Here is a 27,857-nt window from a genome sequence, read left to right as displayed (position 1 = left end):
TGGTGCCCTGAGCTTGATTCATGGGAGCAGTGCAGGCACAGCAAGCAGAATATAGTATGGATGATTGATAGCTTTTATGGAATATGGACCGACAAAAAGAGAGCTTCCTTTAGTAGCAAAAAAAACAAGTTGATATGCTAAAACCTAACACAACTCTTACTTGTTTAGTATGAGCCTAACCACTCCTTGATGAAGTATGCTTGCATTTAAAGGAAACAATGCTGACTCTTCATAATTCTCCCACTCCACATCCTATTGGTTGATCTTAAGAAGGAGGGCATTTATTTTAATCCTAACTATTTACTTAAGAACCGGTTTGTATAGCTTCCCGGTCGGATTTCAAGGTGTTGACCATTGCATCAATTAATTTTTGGAAGTAATAATTGAAGATGTGTTTATTTTGATTTGCGTTGGGGATAACGGTGATGAATTGGGGCAAGTAAAATGAAGGTCACAGTATCCTTCTGTATAGTGATGTATAGATAATCTAACAAGCCATTTCTCCGAGCATGGATTCGGCATGTTAGGAAGACACATTCAGGTACAACAAACAGGTGATTAATTAGGTCTGAGCAATACATAGTAGTGAGATTTGTAAAATGTTTCGACCATGCATGTCAGTAGATTGGTGTTCACACAACATTGCAACTCTTTACTCAAGGATGTTTGTAATTTCATCAGGTCATGGTCATAGATACAGAGAGAACGTCAGAACAGAAGGGCTGATAATCATTCAGAGATATAACAAAATGTGTAGTAAGGCAAAACATTGGACATAGGCAAAGATATAGAAAAGACGCTGATAAAATCATTTTCAGTTGTTTATGATGGCCCTATGATAGTAGGAAGAAAGTAGTGATTGTGACAATTATATTTTAGAGGATGTCAGTCCAGTGAGTAGTCTGAACACATGCAAGAACCATGATTTGTAAACTAGATAGAGATTCAATGGTTTTAGTTAAGGTAATTCCGCAGGAGCATGTTTTTTGAGAATTGTCCGGAAAACAGAAAAGCAAGGAGTATTTCTGATATGGACAGGAAGAGCACTCCATATTCTGGGTAAATTATCTGAGAATGATCAGTGCATTTGTTTTCTTCTTCTTTTTGTAATAACCTCAAAAGAGATTTATTTATTTTTGCACAGAGAGGTGTGTCAGCCTCCTGGTAATGTCAACTAATGCACAAGATATCTGCAGTGTTAAGATTTAGAGCTTTATAGGTAAGACAGAAAGCTTTCGTAGTGCAGTGCACAATGATCATTAGCCAATTTAAAGGAGACCGAGCTGCGTGATGTGATCGTATTTTTCTTAGTATTGATAAGAATGTGATTGTAAGGATGGTGTTGCTGTTAGGGTAACTTTGTTTATGGGAAGCAAAATATCCTGAAGTGATGGGAGACCTGTGTAGAGGGGCTGGAAGATGACAGGACTCTTTTCTCATGGCATAACTCCATAGTCCACACCATGGTGAGGGGATCCAACCATACATGCATGTGTAATGTTGCCCCTTTCCTGATTCTTTTGGTTTATTTCATCTATCCTGAGGCAATTGATAATAAGTTTAACTCACAATAGCTTTTCTTTGCTGAAGACCTTTGAGACTCGTTGTTCTCTCCAAAATCATTTGGGTCAGACTGAATAGATTGTGTAAGGCCCAAAACGAATTTGATTGTTTCAGAGAAAAGAAAGACTGTCAGATGTCACACTAAGTGCATTCAGTGCACAAACAATGACCATACTGGTATAAAGGAGGGCCTTTGTTTGTATGTAACATTGCCGAAAAAGCCATGCAATGAACGTCCCCATTGTCTGACTCCCTAGAGTCATGGCTGACAAAGTAGTCTTGTGACCTCTGTATCTCGGGCAATATTGTTGTTGCATGATTTTATGTAGAAATCGTAGCCATAATGTTTGCTCACACATTCTGAAATACACTTGGTCTCATAAAGATTAATTGGAGAAATATTCATATATGAAATTGTTAAAATCCTGTATTGCCCCACATGTACCTCTTCTGGTAGCTTTCTGTATATCGCTAATCATCTTCTGGAATCTTGGGAAGCTGGTTATCTAGTTGTCATTCCCGAGGAGGCTAGGTAATGTGGCCCAGCCAAAACCAAGGTCATGTAGGGGATCATTGCCTATCTGAAATTCAATACATTATCAATTCACTTGCTTTGAAACTTTTATTGATCTGCTTATATATGTTGTGCTGGTTTGTCACCATCTGACCTCTTTGCGCCCATCTCAGTGGGCCTTCTGCCATGCAAGGTTGAGATTTATCTATATCCATGAGGATTCTTGTGATCTGGGCCATATTTTGTTCATGGTGGGGTGATCCTGATTCTGTTTTGTTGTGAGATAAGGCCGTAGTTAGGCGTTTTTTTTTTTTTTTTTTTTTAAGCATTGAAAAACTCGATTCGTAAGGGTTGGGCTCAGTCGCTTGCCAAAGTTGTGAATGCACTACTGTGATTGTTATGCCTCCTGGTTGTTTCGTTTGAATGTCTTTTGGTTGATAAAGTTTGCAATGCTTGTCCTTAAGTAGTTAACGGTTTGATATTTTCACTGTTGAGAATGCCCCTTTGTTTAAACTTTTGCAGTGTATTGATGTGGCCTACACTGTCCTTTTCAAATTCCTCCAGGACGTCTTAGAACCTAGCTTGGCACATTTGGGTTTAGTCCTTGTATGTGATTCCATTGTAGGTAGAGAGTTTTAAACCCTGCTTTAGGCTCAGATTTTGGTCTGGAAATGTCCACTGCTACCTTCGATTATGTTTGATAATTGTTCACTAATTTGCTCTCGAATCCAGTGTCAGTGGTTGTCTTGATAATAATTCATGCAACTCCTTATTTAATGTCCACTACACTCAGTTTTTAAACTGTAAAAAAAAAAAAAGTGCAACATTCCTACATTTTTAAGGGGCTGCTGCCAAATACCATGGGTACCAAGCACCTAGGCTGCTGAGCCTTGATTCCAAATCATTTTTTAACACAAACTTCATTGGCATTTTTATAAAACATATCACTTTGGTTATATAGTCAGGCATGTTGGCGTACATGATAGTAGGTAGATAGTACTGTCTATTGCTGGTACAGTTAAGATAGCCAGACCATTATCAGTTCAGCCTAACAATGCTATGGTGTGTAAAACCTTCCCATTCCCACCCACCCTCAAAAAGTAACTTCTTTTAGTCTGATTGGTAGCTACACTAAATGTAGGTTGCAATTCCTATCAAGCGAACGAGTATGTAATCAACGTTGGGGCCAGTACTCGCATCAAAATCAAGGTCTATGTAGGGCTAACTATTTAGTAACTGCACACTAGTGTGGACCTCAGTGTTCAAATTCCTCGGTCTCAGCTTGCATCTAAAATAACTCTAAAAACGCATCCCACTCCAATGATATTGGTTTCTGTTGTAGCCCTCTGTATTCTTCTCGGCAGAGCGCCATGCTCTCTGCCTGGGCCCAGCTCAGCACCTCTTCTCTCTAGGAAATAATTGGAGAAACCCGGGGTGACTTCCAATGCTTGGTTAACAGCCATTTTGCTAAGAGCGTAGCCAGGTCCACAAAGCGTGAAGCCTCTTTAGAGCCTCTGGGTCTAGGGTATAAGCCTAATATAAATCGTTCTGGTTTTTGCACCATTGCGACGTCTGTGAGGTCTGTTAATGATGTCCCTATGTTGCACCAGTACTGTGAGAGGTAAAGGCATGACCAAATCATATGTATGAGTTTGCCATCGTGGGTATGACATCGAGGGCATGGGGTCGAAGCCGAAGGGTATATCGTCTTGAGTCTATGTGGAGTAAGATATGCTCAATGAAAGAAGAAGAATTCTATCAGCTTAAATCTGGAATTGCGGGATACCTTTTTAGAGTATTGCAGAAGAAAGGTCCATTCCCGCCCAATGTCGGTGGCCTATTTTGTTTTAAGAAGGTCTAACAATATGTTGAGATGCACAAAGAGTACCGATACAACCATTGGGTAATGTGCCTACCATGTCCCATTGTATGAAGGGCCTGAAGGAGTTCATGTGTTACCGGTTCTGTGCCGTCAGGTGCCCATTGTTAGCAAACATAGCTAAGAATTTTGGCATGGTTCAAGAACAGAATCTCTGGCAACCAGTGAGCCTGAACATAGTCTGAATGTGGCATTAACATGCTGTCCTCGAACAGGTATCATATGTATCGGACACCCTCTTGTTCCCAGACCCAGAGCATGGCGACTGTTATAGTACCTGAGGGAGTGGGAAATCCTCAGAGTGGGTACATTTGGTGCGTATGGTACCAATGAGATCGTATATCTCTTTGCCATTTTCCAACATGTTAGGGCAATACGTAACAGCAAAGTAGCACATGCAGGTGTCTTAGGTGGGTTCGGGCACATCAATTGGTGCAGCAGGACGTTCTCGGAATTGCAGCTGTGTAATTGATTTCTCCCAGGATTATGGCCAGTCAGCCAGTAAGATAGCCATTTCAATTGTCCCGCTATGCAGTAGGCCTTCAAATCAGGGGCTTCCAGTCTCCACTCATCAGGCGGCAAGTGCAGCTTTGACAGGCTGAATCGGCAGCAGCCCATCCCCAGATGAGGTCAATCAGCAAGGAGTTCAACAACTGGAGTACACAAGGTGGTACCAGGAGTGGGAGATTAACAAGGTAGTATAAAACACATGGTAATACCACCATTTTCGCTAACGCCACCCTACCGGATACAGAAAGGGGCAGAGTGGTCCAAATATGTACTTGAGACCAAAGTGCTGTAAGCGCCCGCATTAGGTTGCCCTAAAAAATGTACTTCATGATCAGCTAACTCCCAGAATGCGGCCAAGAGAGAGGTGCACTGAGAATTCAGTGGCGCACCACGCTGTTGAGTAGCAGGGTTGTCCAAATCTGGCAGCTCCGACCCCGCAAGGGTCAGGCTATTTCGGATGTGAGGCAGTACCACAGTTCGTTTGGATATGCACACTTCCCAAATGTAAGCTTTAAAGGCTTCCCACAATGCGTTTGGGGATGAAACAGAGCCCACATTCAGAGCAAAGTATTCCACTATCGCGTAGCACAGTTCAGAGCAGATAGCTCATCATGCAATGCCATAGCAGGAAAGCGCCACTGTCTCTCCAGCCTCCCACCTGTGGGTAGATGCACTGACCGTTGTACAGGGGAGAGGTCCTACAGTGTGCAGACAAGATGGGAGATATCCCCCAACCATGATGTGTTAGACAATAATCAGTAGTTGATGTAGGACCATGTGTCGTGTGGCTTGGAATGATGTGTGAATGCCGTTGTGGAGATGTGAAGTAGGCGCCAGGGGTCACGGAGGAGAAATGTACTGCATGTGTCTTAGAGGGCTTGTAGGGATCACTACTTATTTGTGGGTGCTGGTGCAGTGAATTGCAACTGGGGGGCCAAGAAGTTGATTATCGTACTCCATTTGTCCCATGTGTGTCATGTCGGGTAGAAAAGAAATCAGGTGTGTCTACGTTTGGAGCATCGACATGGGCTAGCAACATCTTGTGACCTGCTAGGGATCTCGTGATGAGAACATACCTGCCCTCATTATCCGATAAAACGGAAGAGGGGTGGAACGGAAGATTCTTGTGAATTAAAGTGCAAACCCCCCCAAGAATACATATTATAACAAGTACTGGTGAGGACCCCAGGCAGAAGCAAATGTGTGAGACCCCCAGGGGAGAGATGCGTTTTCTGAAAAAAGGGAACTGCACACAGGGTCTAGTGAGGTATTGTAAAGCTTGTTTGCTTTTGCGTTATTAAGGCCCATATGTTCACAGAGAGAAGGTTAAGGTCCCCTGTTGGGACACAGCGCCCTCTCTCTCTACCCACTAGGGAGTAGTTGTGGGGTATGACAACGGTGTGTGTGCGTTGGGAGCTGCCATGGATGGAGAATAGGGGAAAGAAACATTGAACCAACTGAAGAACAAATTTAACCCAAGAACCTCAGGGATGTGGAATTCCTATCGCCCGACGCCCGGGACATCTTGTTTGGGGTCAAGGGCAACAAGTTTTTATGTTTACTTTGTCCTTGGGACAAGTAGGCCCAACCCCCTGCAGCACAAACCCTTTGGCTGCCTGTTTATAGAGAGTTGAACTCTCTGCAGTTGAGGTAATGTGTTTCCAAAAGATAACGCTGTTCGAACTTGTATTTATGGTTCATTATTTGAAAGCCTTCATTATTAGGGTGCGTGCTGTAAAGAAATGTTTTAAGGTCACACTTCACTACTGACGTTGGTTCCAGTACAAAAAAAAAAAAACGTGTACACACATGTTTGAAAAGTTTAGACTAAGAGGCTAAGTATAATGCTCCCAGAATGCTCTCTGATTATATGCAAATGAAGTGTCATTTAGTAAAATGTGTTGATGCATGCTAGTATTTCCCAAAAATATTTCTAATGGAAAATCAGTGTAACCATTTTCAACACGATTATGGGAAGCATGAAAATAAACAAACACTGACAAAGCCAACTGATCTGACATACTTTTATACGTCTTTTAGTTTCATCAATGCGTGTCTTGTTTTGACATGGCTTTTGTAACACTTTATTGTTGTGGGAGCTACCAGGCCCTCAACATTGTAACAAACATTGGCAAACCCCCCCAAAAAAGTTTTTTAACTCTTAAAGCACACGTTGCCACCAGCGGCATAACAAAGGCCCCGCAGCCGCCCTCCAGGGGGCCCCGTCAGCACAGCACCTGCCCTGAGTGAGTGTGGAGAGGGGGCTCCTCCATGTTCTTTGCAAAGGGGCACCCTCCAGTTTCGTTACGTCACTGATTGCCACTGTAGTTCCTGACACTGAACAAAACTACTTTGTGTGGCAATATGCTCCTTGTGGAAGAGCAGAATGCGATCACTCACAGTAAAGCCAGCCGAAAGAGAGAGAAATAGAAGTTTAATAAAAACAAAATGTCTTTGTTAACACCAGACCTAATTAGGGACCAAGACCCACATGTAGGTAGCTTTTTGCATGTCGCAAACAGCGACTTTCGCTGTTTGCGACGTGCAAAAAGCACATTGCGATGCACAAACCCAGTTTTGCGATTCAGTAACCTGGTTACCGAATCACAAAACGGGTTTGCGACTCGCAATTAGTAAGGGGTGTTCCCTTCCTAATTGCAACTCGCAGTGCAATGTAGGATTGTTTTGTGACCGCGAATGCGGGCGCAAACCAATCGCAGTTTGCACGCATTTCAAATGGGTGATAACACTTTCGCAAAAGGGAAGGGATCCCCATGGGACCCCTTCCCCATTGTGAATGTCACTGTAAACATTTTTTCAGAGCAGGCAGTGGTCCTGCGGACCGCTGCCTGCTCTGAAAAAATGAAACGAAAACGTTTCATTTTTCGTTTTTGTTATGCATCTCGTTTTCCTTTAAGGAAAACTGGCTGCATTACAAAAAAAAAAAAAAAAAAAACTGCTTTATTGAAAAGCAGTCACAGACATGGTGGTCTGCTGTCTCCAGCAGGCCACCATTCGTGAGGGGGTCGCAAATTGCGACCCACCTCATGATTATTCATGATGTGGGCATTTGCGAAGCCCTTGCGAATCACAGATGGTGTCAAGGACACCATCCTACATTCGGATTTGCGACTTGCAATTTGCAGGTCACAAATCTGAACGTACCTACTTGTGGCCCCAAATTCTTAAAGAAAGTCACAAAAGTGCACCCATGGTATATGTCGTACCCCTATAAAATATTTGTGAACTGTATTTTAGCGTGGGTAAATACGATGTGTAGATTTGCTCATGTGAAAATCTATTGAGCATTTGCAAGTTCATTTTCCCTCCAGCCACTTTCTTCCCAACCCTGGAAGAAGTTCTAATTCTGCCATTGTCAGGAGTAAATGTCCAACCTTTCTTATTATGGGAAAATATTAGAGAGAAGCTGGTAAAAATCTTTAAAACATGCAGATTAGTAGGTTTGCAGACTCAAAGGCATTCCAGCCCTGGAACTATTGCTTACTGCTTCCTCCAGCCCCAGTATGCAGATCTGCAGAAAGGTGGCAAAATAAGGAAATTGCTACAGTAGGGATTGAAACTCCAAGTATTCAAGCCCTACTATGGTAGTAGCCCTGGCATAATCAGAGAGGCTATTAATTGCTGCTATAATTTGTCGCCACACTACATGGCACCAAAGGGACAAGTAGATCTTTTTACAGGACAAGTAGATTTGAGAAGCAACCTGTCCCCTGGACAAGTAGATATTTTAATAAATTCCACACCCCTGAACCTCCTCCCCCACGTACACTAGGCAGAAACAAGCCCTGCAATTATCAAAAAGAGCAATTCCAACATAACAAATGAAGAAAAGTCACCATATTTGTGTGTGCCACAGGGGGGGGGGGGCAACGCTTTGACAAAGCCAGCCCAAGCAGTCCAACAAAGTTGATGGTTCTTAGTTTCAGGACCCATATATTAAGGCAAGAAAACAGGATCCAATGCAGCTGGTGTAGCCAGGACAGAAGGGGTAGAGAAGCCGTCAAGTGCAATCATTTGGTTGGTCTGCCATTGTATAGGCACTGGGCAAAAGGAGCAAAATCAATCAGGCGGGACAAGTTCAGCACTGGCTTTGAATTACTGGGTTATAGTTTCTTGTCTGTACTTCTCAGGTTTTCTGCATGAAGATCAACATGACTACATTGGTTGAGATAAGCTGGTGCCAAGTTGTTTAAGATCCAGCTATTTGATGAAGGCTTCTGATGGAGCTGAAATGTGTGTTCTTCCATTAGTGTGCTGAAGCTCGAATGTAAAATAGCCTATATATCAATTTTTTTTCTTTTTTCCAGACTCTGATATCTGGAGCAATGGTTGAACAGCTGGACTTCCTTAGAATCAATGAGACTGAAGAGTAAGTGACATGTTAAAGCATGTGCTGATTGTAAGTTCAGAATTAAAACATCACTAGAAGCTCATTACATTCTATTGAGTTACAGTATAATGCAAAATATTAATTTGTGTGCAGTGTTTCTGTGATGGATCTGAGAAACTAAACAGATTTCAAAACAATCATTCTGCTACTGATAGATCTTTGTACTGGTGTGTTTCTTTTGTAGAATTCCTGAATTCAGGAGCTTTGAAGAGCTTGAACTTCCAAAGCATTCAAAAGTCAAGAGACAAACAAGTACTCCTAATGCTTCTGAATTAGAGCAGCAACCAGAGATCAACATCAGTGACTGGAAGAACAAGTCCACCTATGAGATCCTGCAAAAGTTAAATGTGAGGACTAAGAAGGGATTGGATACCCATGATTTTCCTGATTTTAGTAAAGTTGTGAAATACTTTGTCCTGCTGTGGTTTGACTATGTAAGGTTGTAAGCTGGTCTCTTCTAGGCCATTTTATCAAATTACTCGATTCAAATTTGGGATGGCAAATATAATATCTCATTTTTAGAGAAATTGCCCATATATATTTAACGGTATTACCAAAAAATTACATTTTGTCTCAAATAGGCTGTTAACAATATATATTAACCCAAATCACTGTATGGTAGAGTGATGCCACTAGAGAAAATCTAAATTTTTTTCCATTTCGAACAACAAAAGTATCTCTCTGACAAAAGCAGTAAGCCACTGAACTGTTTACATTTGATGCATTTTGTGATCTGCCTAGTACGTGTTCTTTGCAGAAGGCATATTAACCCTCTGCACTACCGTATGGTGAGCCCAAGCTTCCACTAGACAAAAGTACATTATCTCTCCAGAAAGAACATTAAACCCCAGTTATTTTGACATTTTTACATTATATCCACTTTGTGATCTACCTAGTACACGTTCTTTGCAGCATGCATATTAACCCTCTGCGCTATCTTATTGTGAGTCCAAGCTTCCACTAGATAAAACTATGTTGTGTCTCCAGAAAGAACATTAAGCACCAGTATTATTTTGACATTTTTATTGTCGGAATACCACAAAAATGAAGACAGAGTCACAATCAAAACAACTTAAAAACGTAGTCAGAATCCAATAAATATGAAGACAGAGTAAGAATCCAAAGAACATCAAAACAAAGGGAATTGTGTATTATGACAACAGACATGGATTTAAAAAAGATGAGGACAAAGTTGAAATGAAAACAACATAAAGACGAAGTCGAAATAAAGCAACATAAAATCAGAGTTGGAATAAAAGCAACATAAGGACGTAGTCAGAATAAAAGCAACATAAGGACGGAGTCGGGATAAAATCATCAAAAAACAGAGTTAAAAATCACTAATATATATATATTTTTTTACCAAATTACTAAATGCGTATTATAACAACAGAGTTTAAAACAAAACAAGATAAGGACGAAGTCAGAGTAAAAGCAATATAAAGACAGAGTCGGAATCAAAGCAAAATGAACACAAGTCACAATGAAAACAACATAACAACAGAGTCGAATTAAAGTGAGAACGCAGTCGAAAACAAAGCAACATGAGGACGGAGTCGAAAACGGCTAATAAAAAAGTGTTGTCCAATTGCTGATTTGCGTACTATTTCAGAGTTAGATTCAAAAGAAGATGAGGACAAAGTCAAAATGAAAGCTACATGAGGACGGAGTTGAAATGAAGCAACATAAGGACAGACTGAATGAAAGCAACCTGAGGACGAACTCGGAAACCATCAGAAAAAAAGTACATCATGAGGACCAAGTCTGAATGAAAGTAACATGAGGACGGATTCAGAAACCACCAGAAAAGAAAGAAAAAAACAGTCCCAAAAAACAGGCAGATAATCACAAACCACAGCAGGTGGGTAAAAAACGAGAAATTAACCAACGGCAAGCAAGCATTTTAACAGACAGAGGAAAGAACAAATAAAAAGTAAATTGGAGGGATAAGGCTCATAAACTATAAACATTGCTCGAAGAGACAGCGCAAGCGCTGTCTAGGCTCGAACTAAAAAGGAAAATCTTGTAGAACTTGATTTTCGTTGAGTTAGCGCCAATGATCCACTGTTCTTTAATTTTTAGCTGAAAGTGAACGCCCAAGATCTGCCTCAGTTATTTGGATGAAGCCATATAATAGTGCATTCCTCATGACTATGGTGTATGTAGATTCACTTTCACTGCACTTATTCCTGGTAGGCCTGTGCGTGAATAGTTATTTCTTGGAAATAACTTTTGTACTCCCAGCTCACCACACAAGGCACCATTCTTTATCTCTGTTGTAATTACAATGGCAACAGCTTATCCAGGGATGTCTTGTGTTATATCTAGGTATCTGGAGAATGTGTTTGTGGAATGTTGGGAAAAGTCGGAATGTGGGAGGCATGCTGAAGGTTCGGGAGTCTGCTGTTGGATACCGAAGCAAGCGGACGGTTTCTGTTGATGACTGAAATAAACCACAGGATTTATATATAATTTTCCGTCTTGTTATTTAGAAATACAAATTCCATTAATAAACATATAGACCTTGAAATACAATGCCGATTTCAGTTTTAATTGTAGGCAGACCAATATCTGTTTTAGTGGTTCTTTTTAAGAAACCTTCCTTCAATGACAAAGGGTCCTTTGAAAGCTTTTAGTAAATATATATATATATATACATATATATATATATATATATTTCCATGCCATTGAAGTCCAACCCTCTACGGATGGCCAACCTCTCCCGTGGACAGCCTGTGCAGTGGGAGATGGCTATGGCCCTTTTGTTCTTTACATTTTTTACGTTTCATTAAACCTATTATAAGCTTCACAAACCACAGCACAGCATGTTTCGTGGCCACTGGTCTCTATCATGGACCTGTATTGTGCCTCACATATAATGTGCAGACCTGGTTTTGGATCTGAAGAACTCTAGAAAGGACAAACATTGACCCATGAAACTTGTCGGGCATCCACAGTCCCCACTCATGAAGGTTCTTGTGGGTTCACAACGCCTAGCCAGAATTCATGAATCCCAGGGGCTATGCTGAGGGCCGTGAACCCAGCCCCATGGTTTCAGACCCCCATGGCAAAATTAGCCTTTCTTTTTTTGGTTTTTACTATTTATTCATGGGGTTTCCAGAGCGTGGGGAATGAGTCTCTACTCCATGGAATGGAATAGCATATACAGCATTTTTCCTGACGTCCCAGCCAGACAATCGGAGAGATTCACCTCAACAGGCCCGCCTTCAGATTCGTGGCCCTTTAGTACATTTCACTTTAGACCTATAGTAAATGGGGTGTTACTACTTTTAGAGTCCTTAAAGGCTTTCCTACTAGCCTGTGGAACAGAGTTAAACTGGCAAGCAATAGCTGATGTGCCCTTTCTAAATTTAGCATCAAAGCTATTCACAAACATCAGGGCTTCTACTGTCTCGTATATTTAATGTCTTAACTAGTTCTCTTTGATCAAATGGCCAATGTCACATTGTGACATTTTGATGTGTCTTCTAGTTGCATTGTCTGTCTCTCGCTGTAATACCACAGCTTCACAGCTGAAACACTAATGAGACACAGACTGATATTTTTCTGGATTTAGGTAATCTTGTTTCTCCAATCAAAGTTTCGTGTTCACTTCCATCTTCCTCCATAAACCGGTGTAAGATTCATTCAAAATGTAAACTCAGTTAATTATTAGTCTAAAACATCTGATTATTGAATGTTTATTTTTCATTACTCCATTTTTTTGTTCATTGGTCCTTAAGCGTTGTTGGGCAAATACACTTTACCATTACATGTTTTGATTTCAGCCATGATTTTTATTATGCTGACATGTATGTATTTCTGATAACTATTTCTATCTGCAGATTCCTCACTTTTATAATATTCCAAACTGATTCTGAAGATTATTTTTCTTAGAGGTGCTACAGTCGCGGGTAGGTGGTATTGTAGGTGCGGGTAGGTGGTGCAGCTCTGCAGTGACTCTAACACTTGAAAATGACGAGGCGGAGGTTCATCTAAGCGCCAGCCCTTTGCTGATTTCCTTTTGTCACCCTCCAGTGGGATCTGAAGCTCTCCTCCCAACTTTGTAGGTCTTCCAGTGAAATTATAAAACAGTGTGCTATGGAGTGATGTCCCATCTGAAAACGGCAGGCTTCAAGCTGTAGCAAGACAGCAATCAGCAGATGTTGGTCACCGATGTGCATGAGGTATTACTTTGGTGCTTAGGTTCCAGGTACATTTCTAAAGTGTGCAGCATGTTTGCCCTCATGCATCTGAAAGTGATCCAAGGCCAGGAAGTGAAACTCTACATTGCTGAACACAACAAAAAGTTACCATGAAAGCATAGGTCTCTCGCTCAAAGTTGCTGGCTCGGTCTTCGTCCCTACCACAAGTCCAAGTGCAAGCTTAAGAAATGAAGTGGGACTCAACCCCATCCCACTACTTGTAGGGCTGTGAATGCCCTACAATCTGAAATGCAATTGGTCTCAGTCAGCTCTCAGTTTCCCGGGCCATTGTCAGCACTGAAACAGATTGTGGCCCTCTAGGAGGCCCTCTGGCGTGCCTTTGGGCCTCATAGAGCTCAGGTGTCTCCAGTCAAAATACTGAGAGCGGGACCACCGCTTACTCCTTCTGCCCTCTTGGGGCCAACTACCAGGTCTGTACTGAACTGGAACAGTCTTTCACACCAGCACCAAGGTCCATGCCAGTTCCTGTGATGAGGACACCAACTCCACCGGTGCCAGTGGCCATAGCTTTGATGCCCATCTCAGATCATGAGCTTATGTCAACACAATCTACACCGATGTCACACTACGAAACTGCTAACGCACAACCAGTGTCATACAGCCTGACTGTAATCTGAGGACTCTGCCACGACGCCAGTACCAGAAGGGGCTCCATTCTCTTTTTATTTCTGATTCTGACCCAGTGCATTATGCTCCTGTGGCTCTGCAGGACATTGTTGATGGTGGGAATGGTTTTATTCCTCCTCCTTAATGCACTGATGAGGCTTGTATATCTATACATGCAAAATGCCAGTGGAATACATACACCCCCTGAAACAGAGTTTGACTCTCCTCATGGAGGAAGGCAGCAGAGAACGGACGAGCAAGATGGCTGCACTCTTGTGAGGCTCCTGCATCCCTGGAGGCTCAATCCAATATCATCCTGCCTCCCTGAATGTCTTTTGCAGTCTGAAGAGTGTCCTTGCCTTGGTATCAGCACCCTGCTAACATTGGTATGGCTCTCCATGCTTTTGTGCCATGATATGCAGTGATAACTATGTAATGGCCTTGGAGACTGCATTTTGCATTGCAGCCGGTGGGGCGTGACTGGAGCCTGGAAACCTGGCGGCCCCAAGGGTCCAACAGGGGAGTGGGGGTGGGCCAACGCAAATTTGTTTTTGAGGGGATATATTGTAGAGCCCCCTTGACAGCGAGGCGTGGGCCAGGCGGAGCTGTCATCCGTGCCTGCGAGAAGCTGGCCACTGGAGATCTTGCTACCTCCCCCAGCCCTAATTGCAGATCACTGCAGCGGCCTTGGAAGCCATTGAGTTGCTGCGCCATTGCTGGCACTGGGGATTTATTGCCCTTTTTCTCAGCAGTGCGCCTCAGGGTGCCTTTCCGCCTCTCCTCAACCCCTGGTGGGCCGACGCTATGTTGAGTGACACTTTATGGAAAAAGTTTTCATTGGCTAACCTGGACCTGAATCCATCATTGAAGTTTATTTATTAAGCAGGTACACACATGCATTCTAGTACTTGTCCAGTTAGACCTTGCTAGTAGTCCCAGAGTACATCAGAACTTTTCTGGCCCAGATGGGATATGACAATCAGAATGTGGCAAAATATGATTCTACTGATTGCATGGCAGAAATATTGGCACCAGTGTAATGCTCTGGGGGAATGCCTGGATGAGATTAACCAGCTTTTCTATTGATGTACAAACATCCCTAATGGATATGCCCATGTTCTTCTGAGAAAAAGCTGATTTGCCGCTAGTATGATTCAAAGACAGTTGTGCCACTGCACGATCTGTGAAATTGTTGATTCCTGCAACGCTGTTTCCACACCAATTCAGTAAATTCAGAAGTTAATCAAAGGATCTAGCTTACAGGCAATGCTAGCCCTTTCAACTATTGTGAAGCAGCCAACCTGTCCATTCAAGGTAGTGGGTGTGGCACTGATAGGTATTTTGTACAGGCCAGCAGGGACAGCAGTTCTCCAATTCTTCCTCCCATGCTGCTGTGGCTCCCTAGCAGCTTTAGTTTGCCGGTAATGTTTCATGCCAGGGTGTTGGTAGCAGAATCTAACATTTGCTCCCTAGCTTAACATCAGTCACACAGAAAGATAGGTTTTTCGAGACTGTTCAAAAGAGCTACATCCTTCCCTTCATTTCCTACCCACCTCACTTTCTTGCCACATAAAAGCTGTTTTCAGGGGAACACTCTGTAAACCTGATTCAAGAGGTGATTATTTTACTCTCAGAGGATGCCAACAAATCGGTACTGGACTCCAAGAAGGAGATGGGTGCTATTCACCCTTCTTTCTCTTTGCAAATAAGGAAATGATCTTCAGGCTCTGCACCTCTGCCTGTTGAATGTCTTTCTGCAGAAGGATACATTAAGAATGCCCAGGAGGGTGTGTATCTCCATGTACCTGCCTTGCAGCCCCACATGTGTTACCTGCTGTTCAAGGAAGGCTGATACCTTTTTGAGTTTGCCCCCGTCCCCCTTGGCCTCACCTCGACCCCGCAAGTGTTTACAAAAGTAATGGCTGGTGGTCATAGTCAGTCAGTTGTTGACCATCTCTTGATGACAGCCAAACCAGTGATGTCATTGGGTTTCACCGTCTAGCCTATCTAAGCCGCACGAAGAGGCTTACATTCTTTGGGGCAACTCTGAATACTGTGGCATTCGGGGTCTTTCCTCCTCTGCAGCAAATCCAGGACATTTAAATAATGATCCTGATGTTTCAATGAGGATGTCTTCAAGGCTTATTGGTCTGCAGGACAGGTGCTTTATGCAGGCTCTGCATTAAACCCTCAGATTCCAGCGGGCCCAACATCAGGGTGGCTACTTTGACTCCATTCAGATTCCAAAGGAGACAGCGCAGAATCTGCAGGGGTGGCTGGTGGATGTCAACCTGACATGTGGCACGCCACTCTCCATCCGCCACCTAGAAGTTATGGTAGTGATAGATGATTTTCAGCTGGGTTGGGGGGGTGGGATCTGGGAGAGGTGGAGTTTAGATGCCTTTGATCACTGGCAGAGACCTGGTCCCATATTATCCTCTTGGAACTTCAAGCAGTCCATCTGGCCCTCAGAGTCATTCTGCCATCCTGCAAAGGGATGCTAATGCAGGTTCTTATGGAAAACACACTGCCATGTGGTACTGCAACAAGCAAAGCAGAGTGAGGTTCTGGATCTAGTGCCAGGTGGCCCCATGCCTCCGGAGATAGTTGGACCAGCAGGATTACCACCAGCAGGATCCCTGAATGTCATAGCAGATGAACTAACAGTTGTTATCTGGCAGGTCACAAATGGCAGCTCAATTCTGAGGTGGTGCAAAGTGTCAGCAACCAGTGGGTAATGCTCTGGCTCGATCTTTAGGCCACCGTCAAAAACATGCAGGGAAGGAGGGGCTCTGGTATGCATTCCCATGCATATCCACAGCTAAATCTCCTTCCTTGGCTTCTGAAGAAGATAAGGACAGACGTGTCCAGTACATTCAAATTGCCCTAGACTGGGGCAGCACGTGGAAACCGGAGCTTCTGAATTTGAGCACTTGTTCTCCTAGCAGGCTACCACTTTGGGAGAATCTTCTGTCTCTGCAACAGGGAAAGGTCCTACATTTGATTGCCCACTGCCTGCACATCTATGCGTGGAGATTGAATAGTGGCATCTGAATGCGTTTGATTTGCCAACTGAGTTGGTTGATGTCATCCTGATGGTGAGACGCTCTTCCATAAGTCCATCTTTGAGTGTCACTAGGTGATATTTGTTGCCTTGTGTCGCGTCGGAAAGGGTACAGTGGAGTGTTATCTATCAACCCTTAGTGCCTTTCTATACTAAACGGACCAACTATCCATTTTTAAGAAACCTCTTATGATCTGTTTTATTAAAGATTGAGCCGACATGTTCTCCCCAGAACTGTGATGCCTCCGTGAAAGCTGAACCTCGTCATAACATTTCTTATATTCATACCCTTTGAGCTTCCACACAACTGCTCCTTAAAGCTCTTTTGTTTAGTTATTTATTGATTTTTACATAACAGACATATAGTCATAATAGTTAATCACAATAAGTATCAAACCACAGATATATCATTTAGATGGAGGCACATATACATGCTTGGGCAATATCCTGAGCATTTTTTTAAATAAAATACAGAATATCCACAATTGCTACTATTCAGTACCTCAGCAGGTTACAAGTTAACACTGAACATTCATGTAGATATGTACAGAGAGGCTCCTATATGTCTCTAGGATGGGATTGTTTGAGGAGAGTGGAGTAATATATCTCAAAGAGATCCTGACAGGTTGCAAGTTCCTGGAGCCAGTCTTTAAGCTTGAAAACTGAAGTTCTGCCCCATGCCATTGTGATCCGTCGTTTGGCCAGTAAGAAAATTAGCCATGTGTTTCATCTCACCATACATTCCAGGCCTCCAAAGAGCAGTACGTGGAAACCTATGTATACACTGGTCATTGTCTGTAAAGCTTTGAAAACGTATTTCCCAAAATTGTGACTCTATAGGCAGTCCTGCCCAGGTGCACACACCAGGTGTTCTTGACCATTTCCAGCAGGCAACTGAGTCAGAGAGGCCACTGCGATGCAGACTTTAGGGAGTGGGGGGGGGCTATAGGAATAGAGGAAATAGTTACCTGAATGCGCTACGTAATTTGTAATGTTGTTGTTTGGTGGGACTCCTTTGCAACATTTCAAAGAAATTGTGCCAACATTAAAGTATTATCCATGAACATTTCTGCTTGTTTCATAATAATTTGTTGCTTAGCACTCTGATGGTATCTATCTTTACAAGTAGTTGGCATGCATGGATGGGGAAACAACACAAGGTGTGGGGAGTATATATGTTCTATTTTACACATTTTGGATAATCTATCTTACGCTCATCTGGTGCAGTTGACATAGTGTATGTTTGAATGGGCGAATGGCAGGGGAGAGAAACAAGTAGGGCAGTGGCTGAATATGGAAAATGCCTGTTTCAATCTGTAGGTTTGGTATTTGGCGGGACTCCTAAGGCTCTTGACGTCCTTACTGCCATCATTTTGAAGAACTACAGGAATGAACTACAGGTGTTGTTGGTACAAGTCCCCTATAACACCTTCTTTCCGAACAAGTTAATGTTCAGGACTCGATCGACCTTCCTTCCCTCATTATGTTTTCAGACATCAAAAGCAAGGCAGCACAAATGGGACTTACTTAAGGTAGATAATCCTGTTTCACGACCTGATACACAGTTGTCAAAATTAAAATCCACTGAAGGTCTGCTATCCAGCCCACTAAGGCAAGGCGAAGATAACGGTATTGGTATAAGGGGAGCCTTGATATCTGCTAGGCTGCAACTTGAGTGTCTGTGCATATGTTCACAGAATACTTCTGCCTTGACAGTCTGGTCTGATGAGAAAGTCATTTCACCCACTGTGGTCTGCAAGACTTTTTGGCCTGAGTCCACTCCCCTGACCCTCCACCAAAAGTAAGTACACCTGTGGTGTGTATACTAAAGGTGAGAAATCTGCATTTCGAAATATTCATCAGGAAAACAAGTTACTTTTCTTTGCTAACTGTGTTTCTGGTGCATATTTTATATAACTGCAGATTCCCTGAGGCCCTTCTGCCACCCCATTTGTGTAGAATGGCCTCTGTTACTTCTTAAAAGGTTCCTAATTAGAGCTCAGCACACTGTCATCAAGAATTTGCTTGATGCACAGCATGTGGATGTACAAAATGAGAAAGATGAATTAAACTGTTGTCCGTGCAGAGGGGTGGTGTTTATATGCGTCTCCACTCCATCACTTCCAGAGCATTGTGAAGTCATGGCTGAGCACTGTTAAGAAAAAATCTCCAGATTCAGTCTGGTGCCACAGAGTATTCTGAAGGTGAGGAACCTGTGGTAAGAAGTATCTGTAAGAAATAAATTAATTAAACACATATTACACAGTAGTGGTGGTCATGACTGTGTAGTTATAGTAAGGTCAGAGTTTAAATAGGAAGAGTGTTTTTGTTTCACTAATAACTTTGGAAACAAATCTACATGAAACTTTCCAAAAAAGGTTCATCCACATCAGCTCCTTTCTGGGAAGACTCAGGGTGAACCGTCAAATGGCGGCCAAGTAAAAAGGGGAATCCCAAACGTTGATTTCCCATGTTAATTCCCATAGAAAACATCTGTAGCAGCTACAGAAAAAAACTGAATTTAACTGTATTTATTTAGCATAAAGTTAGAACTTTACTCAGAAAGCGAGCTTTTCATTATTTGACGTAAGTCTGTGCTAGAATTTTTGAGAATTTAGAATTTAAAGAGTTAGAGTTTATAGATGTGCTCAGGTTATCATGAAAGGGTTACAAAATAGATACATCTGGATGGTTCGCCCCACAGGGGACCTACTGGAGTCCCCTCGTACTGAAAATTTAAAAAACAATAAATAAATCGGGCTGTTCGATTGGTCTAGAGACCTTTTTCTCCCTTCTGCCATTTCAGTACTGCAGGGCCTGTGCCGGTTACCAAGTATCGAAAGATTTGGTTGGCTGGTGTAACCACCATTTGCAGCTACCAGTACAGGACTCGGTCTTCATGTCCTCGAAATGGTTTAAAGAAATGTATAAGGGATCAGATAGGGATATCCTGACACTCTAGCACTGAGGGAGTAAAAGGGTACAGAGGCACGCCCCCAAAGGCCACACAGTTTAAAAAAAAAAAAAACATATATATATATATATTATGTTACCAGTACATTGGTACTCCTGTGGGACTCAGCACAGCCCGCCCATGATACTATTGCGTGAGCAGTTACACAAGCTTCACCTTAGTGATATTGTTGTACCATGCATGCTTCATGTAGTAAAGCTTGCACCATGCCACAAAACCATGGAGTTGAAGCTTGGACGCTGGCATAGTGGTGAAAAAAAATAAATGCAACTAAAATGTGAGTTGAATGTCTGTGGGTAGATGGGTGTCCGTAGGGGGTTGGGCACGTACCCAGGCTTGAGGCCAGGCCCTTTGGCCAAGCCCCTCTGAGCACAGCGAGCACAGCTGGAGGACTCCTGTGAAAGGTTTGCTGCCTGTGGGGGAATTGGGCCAGGACCTGGCCAGATGACCAAACCCCACCTTGAAGTTGCGCACAGGGGATGGGCACCCATGGGGGTGTTGGATGCAACAGCTTGCCCAGGACCTCATGCAGGAGGCGGTTGGCCAGATGCAGGGTGTTGGCCTGACCCTGCCACCAACCCTTCACAGTGCACAGATGTGTGCAGTGAGGGAGTTGACTGAATATGATACAAAAATAACAGAAAATCACAGAAACAATTAAATTTAAACTCACATTATAGTCAGGTGTGGTAATAATAAGATCTTACCTCATCTAAAAAGCAAAAAAAAAAGAATTTAATGAAAAAATCAAAGGTTCAACTGACTATATTTAGGTATGGTAATAAGATCTCAGCTTACGTGAAAAAACAAAAAACTAGAAATTCACTGGAAAAAACAAGGTTAAAGTGAGTTTATAGTTGGGTGTAAAAATGAGATTAAAACTAGTGTTTAGAAACCAAAATAAACACTGAAATTAACCAATTGTAGTTTACTGAGCAAACTATAACTTGTTCCACGCCATATATTGCTTATGATCCGAGATATGTTACATCATGCATGGCAGTTAAATGTCATCATTGATGACATTCCAAATGGCATAATTTATGACATCACTGATGACATCATACATTTATTGTAACACCAACCTATAGGGTTTGTGAACTTGAAGTAATTCAACACGCTACACCTGTGGACAAGTTTATTTTCACCGTAATGGGATTACCTGTCTGAAAGCTTCATGTGACACAACATTTTAAGTCACAATGTTGACAGGAATGCAGTTGCCATTGGGCAAAAAACACATTCTGTGAGGTTCTATGAACAAGCCCTTGTAGTTTAGAAAAATACACTACACCCATTCCTTAGATGGTCACAATGGCAAACAAATTTAGAGCCATGCTTACAACACCAGTGTAAGATAAACAATGTCCAAAATTCTATATTATTCTGCAATCTGCTGTTCCTCCAATTCTTCAGCATAGCCCTGTAAATAAACATCCACCCCTTATGAATGTTGTAGCTTCATAGATTCCGTCTCTACCACTGTAATACAATTATTTAACATCTGCACCTGGCAAAGAACACACTTGTATAGTCTGTTGTCAGCAGCAACTTTGGGCTTTCTCATAGTTTTTTTTTGGTACAGGTTTTGTGTACTTCACTTATACCTCTGTAACTCACATCATGTGCACTCAGCTTTTGCCTTATTTAACATGCAGTGCTCAGTGTCATCATAAGGATTATGGGGGGCCCCGAGCAAGACATAAATTAGGGGCAGTGGAACTAATTTGATTTTTTTTTTTACTCATTTCCAATCTATGAAAGCCTGCATAATGCCAAACAACACTAATTTATAGGTTAAAGTTTAACAAAGTCAAACGAAGAATGTTGAAATAGGTCTTCTCTAAAGCCTCAAAAATCTTTAAGATAATACTGGGTTGCGAGACAGAGTCAGAAGTAAAGGTAGGTATTGAGGTTTAGGTAGATAAATAGAATAGACAGAGGTCAAATAGAGAGGACGTTCACTCTCCTAGGGGACCTTTTAGTAGTTGGGGGCCCTTGGCAATTACCCATTTTGTCCATGCCCTAAGGGGTCTCTGAGAGTACTACTTTCACCCCAAACTTTTGTGATTTGTAAACGATGCACGATATAGGTTAGACATGCACAGTTACGCTTTCATCACAGGCTTACGTTTTTTTTATGCTCTAGACCCACATGTGTACACTCAGTAACGCAGTGCTGTATATGACTGTATTATTTATTATCTGTAATGTCATTGTAGATGTCATCAGTGATGACATCAATTATGTAATTTAAGATGTCACATATGCAAACATGAGTAAACTATAACTGGTTAATGTCAGTGTTTCTTTTATATTTCAATGTTAGTTTTTTTTAAACCCCTAAGTCTAATGTCACTTTAACCTTTGTTTTTTTATATACACACACACCCACCCACCTACCCACCCACCCACGTGAATAGATAGATAGCTAGCATTTAGTTTTATCTTAATAACTCTGGCGCCATTCAACAAACATGAACAAAGCTTTCAAAAAAGTGCATCCACTTTAGCTATATCATGTCAATGTTTGTGAAGATTTGTCAAACAAGGGCCTAAAAATAGGGACGGGGGCAAAATTGACATTTTCCATTTTAACTCCCATAGGATTCTTTGCTCCTTGATGCAGAAAAAACAGTTGAACGTAATTACGACAGACTTTGCATGTAAATAGAACTTTACTCTAACAAGTACCTTTGCTTAGTTTGGTGTAATTCTGTTCAGTAGTTTTCTATCATGCAAAACGTGTTTGGGCCTGGATATTAAGAGGTAAAGTTTTAGAGATATCTAGACCATTAATCACAGATCCTTCATGAATCAACAAATCCACTTTGAATTAAAAAAATAATTGCAGACTAGACCGTGCTGCAAATGGCTGAAATCTGTGCACAGGTGGGATGGTCTCACATGGAGGGTTGTGCATCAGTCTGGCTGAAGGCCAAGCATTGCGGCATGACCAAAGGCAGTGTGGAGCAGAGTTTGACTGCCTGCAGAGAGTTTGGTGTAGGACCTGTCAAGAGGCTAGTCCTTGTGGCCAACCAACACTGTGTACAGCTAGATTTGACTGCTCATGGTTAGTTGGGTGCAGGAAACTGTTGCATGTGCTGTATAATGAAAAAAACAGCAAATTCTCTCTCTGAAAAAAATTAAGGTTAAAGTGAAGTTATTGTTAGCTTTGGTTATAGCTCAAATACATGATAACTTGCACAACAGTTATGAAAAACATAACTCGCTCACCAAATACAGTGCTTATGACCACAATATTTGTCTCAATATGTAAGAACATCTAAAAGCACAACATACTTAAATAACAATACATTCTCAAACCAATGAAGAAAAATCATGGTGCAGGGGCCTTGCATCCCCATTACCATGCTGGCATCCGCCTAGGGGACCCCAACCCCTGGGGATGATACTACACTGTGTCCTGGGGAACCCAATCCTGGGACTCTGTGGTTCTCTGCCTAGGAGAATGTGGTCATACTCTGCCCGCACTCTCCCAGGCAGTAAAAAAAAAAAAAAAGGATACTCCTGTTTGTGCAGGAGAAAAGTAAAGGTGCCAGCTCCTGCCAGCACCCACTATAGTGCAGTCTGGGGAGCCGGCTGGGGCCACAAGGGCCCAGGCACTCGCCCCGCAACCTCCAGCGCAGTGTGAAGTGGGTGCCCTGGTTGAACACCGGGGCACCTACCTTTAATGCTTATGGTGCCCTTAGAATAGGAAGGGGCACCATCAAGCAGTTTTGTAGCATTGGTGGGGGCTTCAGGAAGTGAAGCAGACCCACAACAGCATAAAAAATTAAGTCTCCTGGATCATTAAATCCATGACTCCAGGAGACCTTACCATATTATTTATATTCACTCCTAACTGGAGCTCTACACTCTTAAGCTGGAGTGAAAAGGCCGTCCTGTGGTTGTTTTTATGATTGCAGTTTGTGGACTGAAAAATGTTAAAAGGAAGACTCCCGAGACGTATTTAAAAAAAAAAAAATGTATGAGTATTTCTTTTAACGTGTTTGAGCACACAAAATGAAATCTTAAAAACAATGTCAAAAGAAACACTCACAGACATGCTGATTTCTTTTTTATTAAAACTTTATTAGACATTTTCATAATAATCACTATTACTAAAAATTGCATTATGTGAATTACTGACATATGCATTTAATGGAAAAAGTATTGGTGATTTTTGGAGAAGGATGATAGGTGTGCTTTATATACATTGATAAGTTAACCCCTTGAGAAAGCCAATAGTCTCACTTTTTATATTTTGATGCTGTGGCTCTTTGACAAAGTCAGTAAGTCTGCCTGAGTATGGTCAGGGCCTGCAACAGAACTGGACATTGTGCATGCCAGAAGGCCGCGCATGGCGTGGGATTGGCTGCTCACAATGGTTTGGATGCAGGGCCTGGCCACAGGCCAGGGCCCGCAGCCAACCCCATGCTCTGCACGGACAAAGGCCGTGCACAGCATGTGAATGCTTACCTGAGAGGGGTTGGCCGCAGGCCAGGTCCTCCAGCCAACTCCTCGCCATGCAGGGCCAAAGGCCATGGGTGGTGGGGTGGGTTGGCTGTACATATGGTAATAACATATTACCTTATGTTAAACAAAGACCCTAGAAATTCACTGGGAAAAAAACTAAAGTTAATGTGACGTTATAGTTGAGTCGTAAAATGTTAAACTTAAAAGGCCGTGCACAGCTAATTATCCCATGTATTGCATAACTCATGACTTGTTATATAAGATCACTGATAACATCACTGCAACATTTGAAATGTCATGAGTGATGATAAAACTCTGAATGGTGAAGTCACAAGTTATAATTACCTTAGGGCATGAGTTATAGTTATTTGAGATAACTGTAACTGGTAAATTTCAATGGGATTTTTTTCTTTTCTTTTTTTTTAGTTTAATCTTACATTGTCACTGAAATTTTCACCTAACTATAGCGACACTTTAACTTTTGTTTTTTTCAGTGAAGAGTGTGTTTGTGTACGTACATACAGGATACATAACAAGTAAATTAACTGTGCAATTTGTTTCAGTAATGTCATTAAAGGTTTATAAATTTCACCAGAACTCAGAGGTCACATATTGCACCATGATACCCTTTATATATTGTTTTATATATATATATATATATATATATATATATATATATAATATATCCCAAGAACGCATCGGTTGAAAAACGCATAGCCTTATTTGCGTTCAACACCACAACGAACTGAGACGAATTCAGCATCAGCGTATTTATTTTGAAAAAACCTTACGCGTTTCGGAGCCAAGGCTCCTTGCTCACAGGTAGTATATATATAGTTTATTTTAAGTAGTTAGCTTTAAAAATGGTGTTTCCTTCAAAGTACAGTGAATAACGGTCACTAATTGAAGTAGGGATGTTTTGGTGGAGTTTGTTTCATCAGTAAAATGTGAATACAAGAGTGAACAATGGAGAAGGTTAGTGGATTTATGTAAGTCTGCATTTGCCTCATAATTTGCCGCATAGTTTTCACATTTCACCATTGTCAGATCGACCAGTATTATGCAGCACTGGAGGACCAAATTATGCAACAATGTTATCTAAATTATGCAAACTGGAAAAGCGAATTATGCAGCGTTAAGCAGCACAATCTCGAACTGTGTCCATTTGAGTTACAAACACCTATGTTGAAATTTGCCAGTTATGCAGCAAATTATGTGGCGTGTATATTATATCCATAATTATTCTGCAAACCCAGCAGGCTAAAGAACTGAATAATTCCCCAGGCCATTACGGTTGTTCACGTAATGTAATAAAACACACACACATATTTAATTAAAAATAGAGTTAAACTATATATGTATTACGTTTAGGAAAACCTATGTAAGAGAAATATTAAAATATAGGGGACAGTGTTGCCGTAGACGATACATACTAGTAAAAATCTTTACTGTACAATGTAGTGACAAACGATGGTGATAGTTTGTACCAAATGCTCTTGTTGTTTGGGAAACTGCTATACAAAATGTTCTTCACTAGAATTGCTGCAGTTAGTTTTGTAGCCTATGTAGTTCTTTAAGCATCACAGAGTAATGTATATTTTACGTTCTGCATCAGACCGGTTTTAACCCAGCTCTACAGTTACTTGTTTTGCTAAACATAACACTTTGGCTTCACAGGACTGCAGCTGTCTAGCAAGTCAAGCCATCCTATTGAGTATTTTGTACAGGCGAGAAGGACCAAATTTTATTACCAAGGAAGGTGAGTTTGTCCTTTTTCCTCCCCTTCTTACGGCGCATAGTGTTACAATTTATAAGAGTGTAGTTACCTGAATAAAATCGACACTGGCCATTATGTTTTTAATAGGAAAAAAGTTAGGTTCATTCTGTGGCAAGGGTTAGCTGTGTTAAGTAGCATAGAGGACACAGAATATCTTATTTTCCAGTCACTGTATCTTATCTTGTAATGCCTGGTATGCATGAAACGCTTGAAAAAAGTGTTTTTTTTATTCTTGTATTCCTTCAGAGCTGTAAGTTGGGTGCAATTTATTCAAACACTTGAAGCAGAAATTCTCAGTTACAGGTTTTGGTTTTGGTTTTGCCTGAGGCAGCACTCTTGTGTTTGCGAAATCGTAGGTTTAAAAAAAACCTTAAAACAGGCCTAAAGCCCGTTGGTTACTTACCCTTGATTGGCTTTTACATCACTTTTGATTCCTCGCTCACGCCTCCTGCTTCCTTCCTCCCAGCCGTTCGCCTCCTTCAGATTTCTCCTGGGGCATTTGTCCTTAGCATAGCGCTAGCACATCTTCCTGTTTGTGGCCAGTGCCCTTTTGCTGGCCGCACCTTCCTCCAGGTATTTTGTTTTTCACTTTTTGCCATGCACTGTACTGTATCTCCCCCCCCCCCCCCCCCACAGCAGCTCCCGTTGTGTTCCTTTCTGTCCCCCATACCCTCCGCCCGCTGTCCTTTGCTGCTCTCTCTCTTCTCCCACACACCTCCCTGAGGTTGCTTTCACCCTGTCTGTTGTTTCTGTCCCCTTCCTCCACTCTGCACCTCCCTCTTGTTGCTTGCACTCTCCTGTCCCTGTACTGTATTAGACATATTGATCAGAGCCCAGGGTCATGTTTCCATTTTCTTTTTAGACTTTACTCTGAGTTCATAGTGATTCACCCACCTTGTTCTTTCTTTGCTTTTAAGCTGTACTTGGACTGTCATTACTTCCCCAAACCATAGATGAACACACCCACTCCAGGATGTAGGGTACACCAACTCTACTTTATAAACCTGATAAATACTTGCATACAATCAATAGCTTTACTCTCCACATGCAGAACTCGAGAAGACTTTTAAACAGTCACTCAACACTAGTGTTTTTTACTTGCCGGTCATTATTTCTATTTTTATGTGAACCAATAACCTAGGTGTCTTGCAATGTGTATACAACACTTCCCTTCTTAGTGACTTAGATGTCTGGCTGTTTCTCACTATGGGTGGCATAGTGGTGGGTTTTTCAGGGAATATGATCCTTCTGCTTGATGAATTAATAACCGTATTTGGGCTGAATTAAAGTAGAGTGATGGGGAGTAGTGTGTCACACGCTTATTATACACCATTATATGTACTTTGAAAGTGCGTGTTCACTCCTTTGGATATCTTGGTGTTGAATAACAGATGAATATTGTTAGCCAACTCAATGGTTCTCATTTTTAGCGAAGGATGAAAGTCTGAGTGGGACTGTTGGGACTTGAACCTGTGATCATGAAGTCAGTCTTAAAACTGGCATAGATGCGTTAGTCTACTCAGCCGCTAGAGGCTGGACCTCATACTGCACATTTTACATTGGTTTGAGTACCCTTTAACTGGTTGGGGAATTATAATTTTGTCTTTCCTGTTCTGGGGTGAACCAAGGTACTTAATTCTACACCAACATTCTCTTCCTTACGTGCTAGCTCAGGCAACATCTCCCTCCTGTCCTTTTCCATCCATGGCATACACAGTGGGGAGATGGTTGCTGCCAGTACTAATTGTTTTGTGTCTGGTTCTTGTTTTGGTTTTCCATCATTTGACTTTGACACTGAACAATAGAGAGACCATGGAAAAACAGGAAAAAGGGGAGCAAGTGAAAGTTAGGATG

The 27,857-nt window shown here is 41.9% G+C and overlaps 1 protein-coding gene across 3 annotated transcripts in view; it reads left to right on the top strand.

Moving 5' to 3' along the window:
- The window catches only part of PHKB (phosphorylase kinase regulatory subunit beta), a 1,122,330-nt gene that overhangs the window by 853,324 nt on the left and 241,149 nt on the right, over positions 1-27,857 (top strand). For all 3 annotated transcript variants that reach the window (XM_069216595.1, XM_069216596.1, XM_069216594.1), the window contains 3 exons: positions 8,795-8,856; positions 9,062-9,224; positions 25,904-25,985. In XM_069216595.1, the coding sequence (XP_069072696.1) occupies positions 8,795-8,856; positions 9,062-9,224; positions 25,904-25,985 (307 nt within the window). The remainder of the gene's footprint in view (positions 1-8,794; positions 8,857-9,061; positions 9,225-25,903; positions 25,986-27,857) is intronic.

This window comes from Pleurodeles waltl, chromosome 12 (genome assembly GCF_031143425.1).
Source record: "Pleurodeles waltl isolate 20211129_DDA chromosome 12, aPleWal1.hap1.20221129, whole genome shotgun sequence".
NCBI classification, from domain to species: domain Eukaryota; kingdom Metazoa; phylum Chordata; class Amphibia; order Caudata; family Salamandridae; genus Pleurodeles; species Pleurodeles waltl.
The sequence above is the reverse complement of the archived record's forward strand: the minus strand, read 5'-3'. Positions and strand labels throughout refer to the sequence as shown.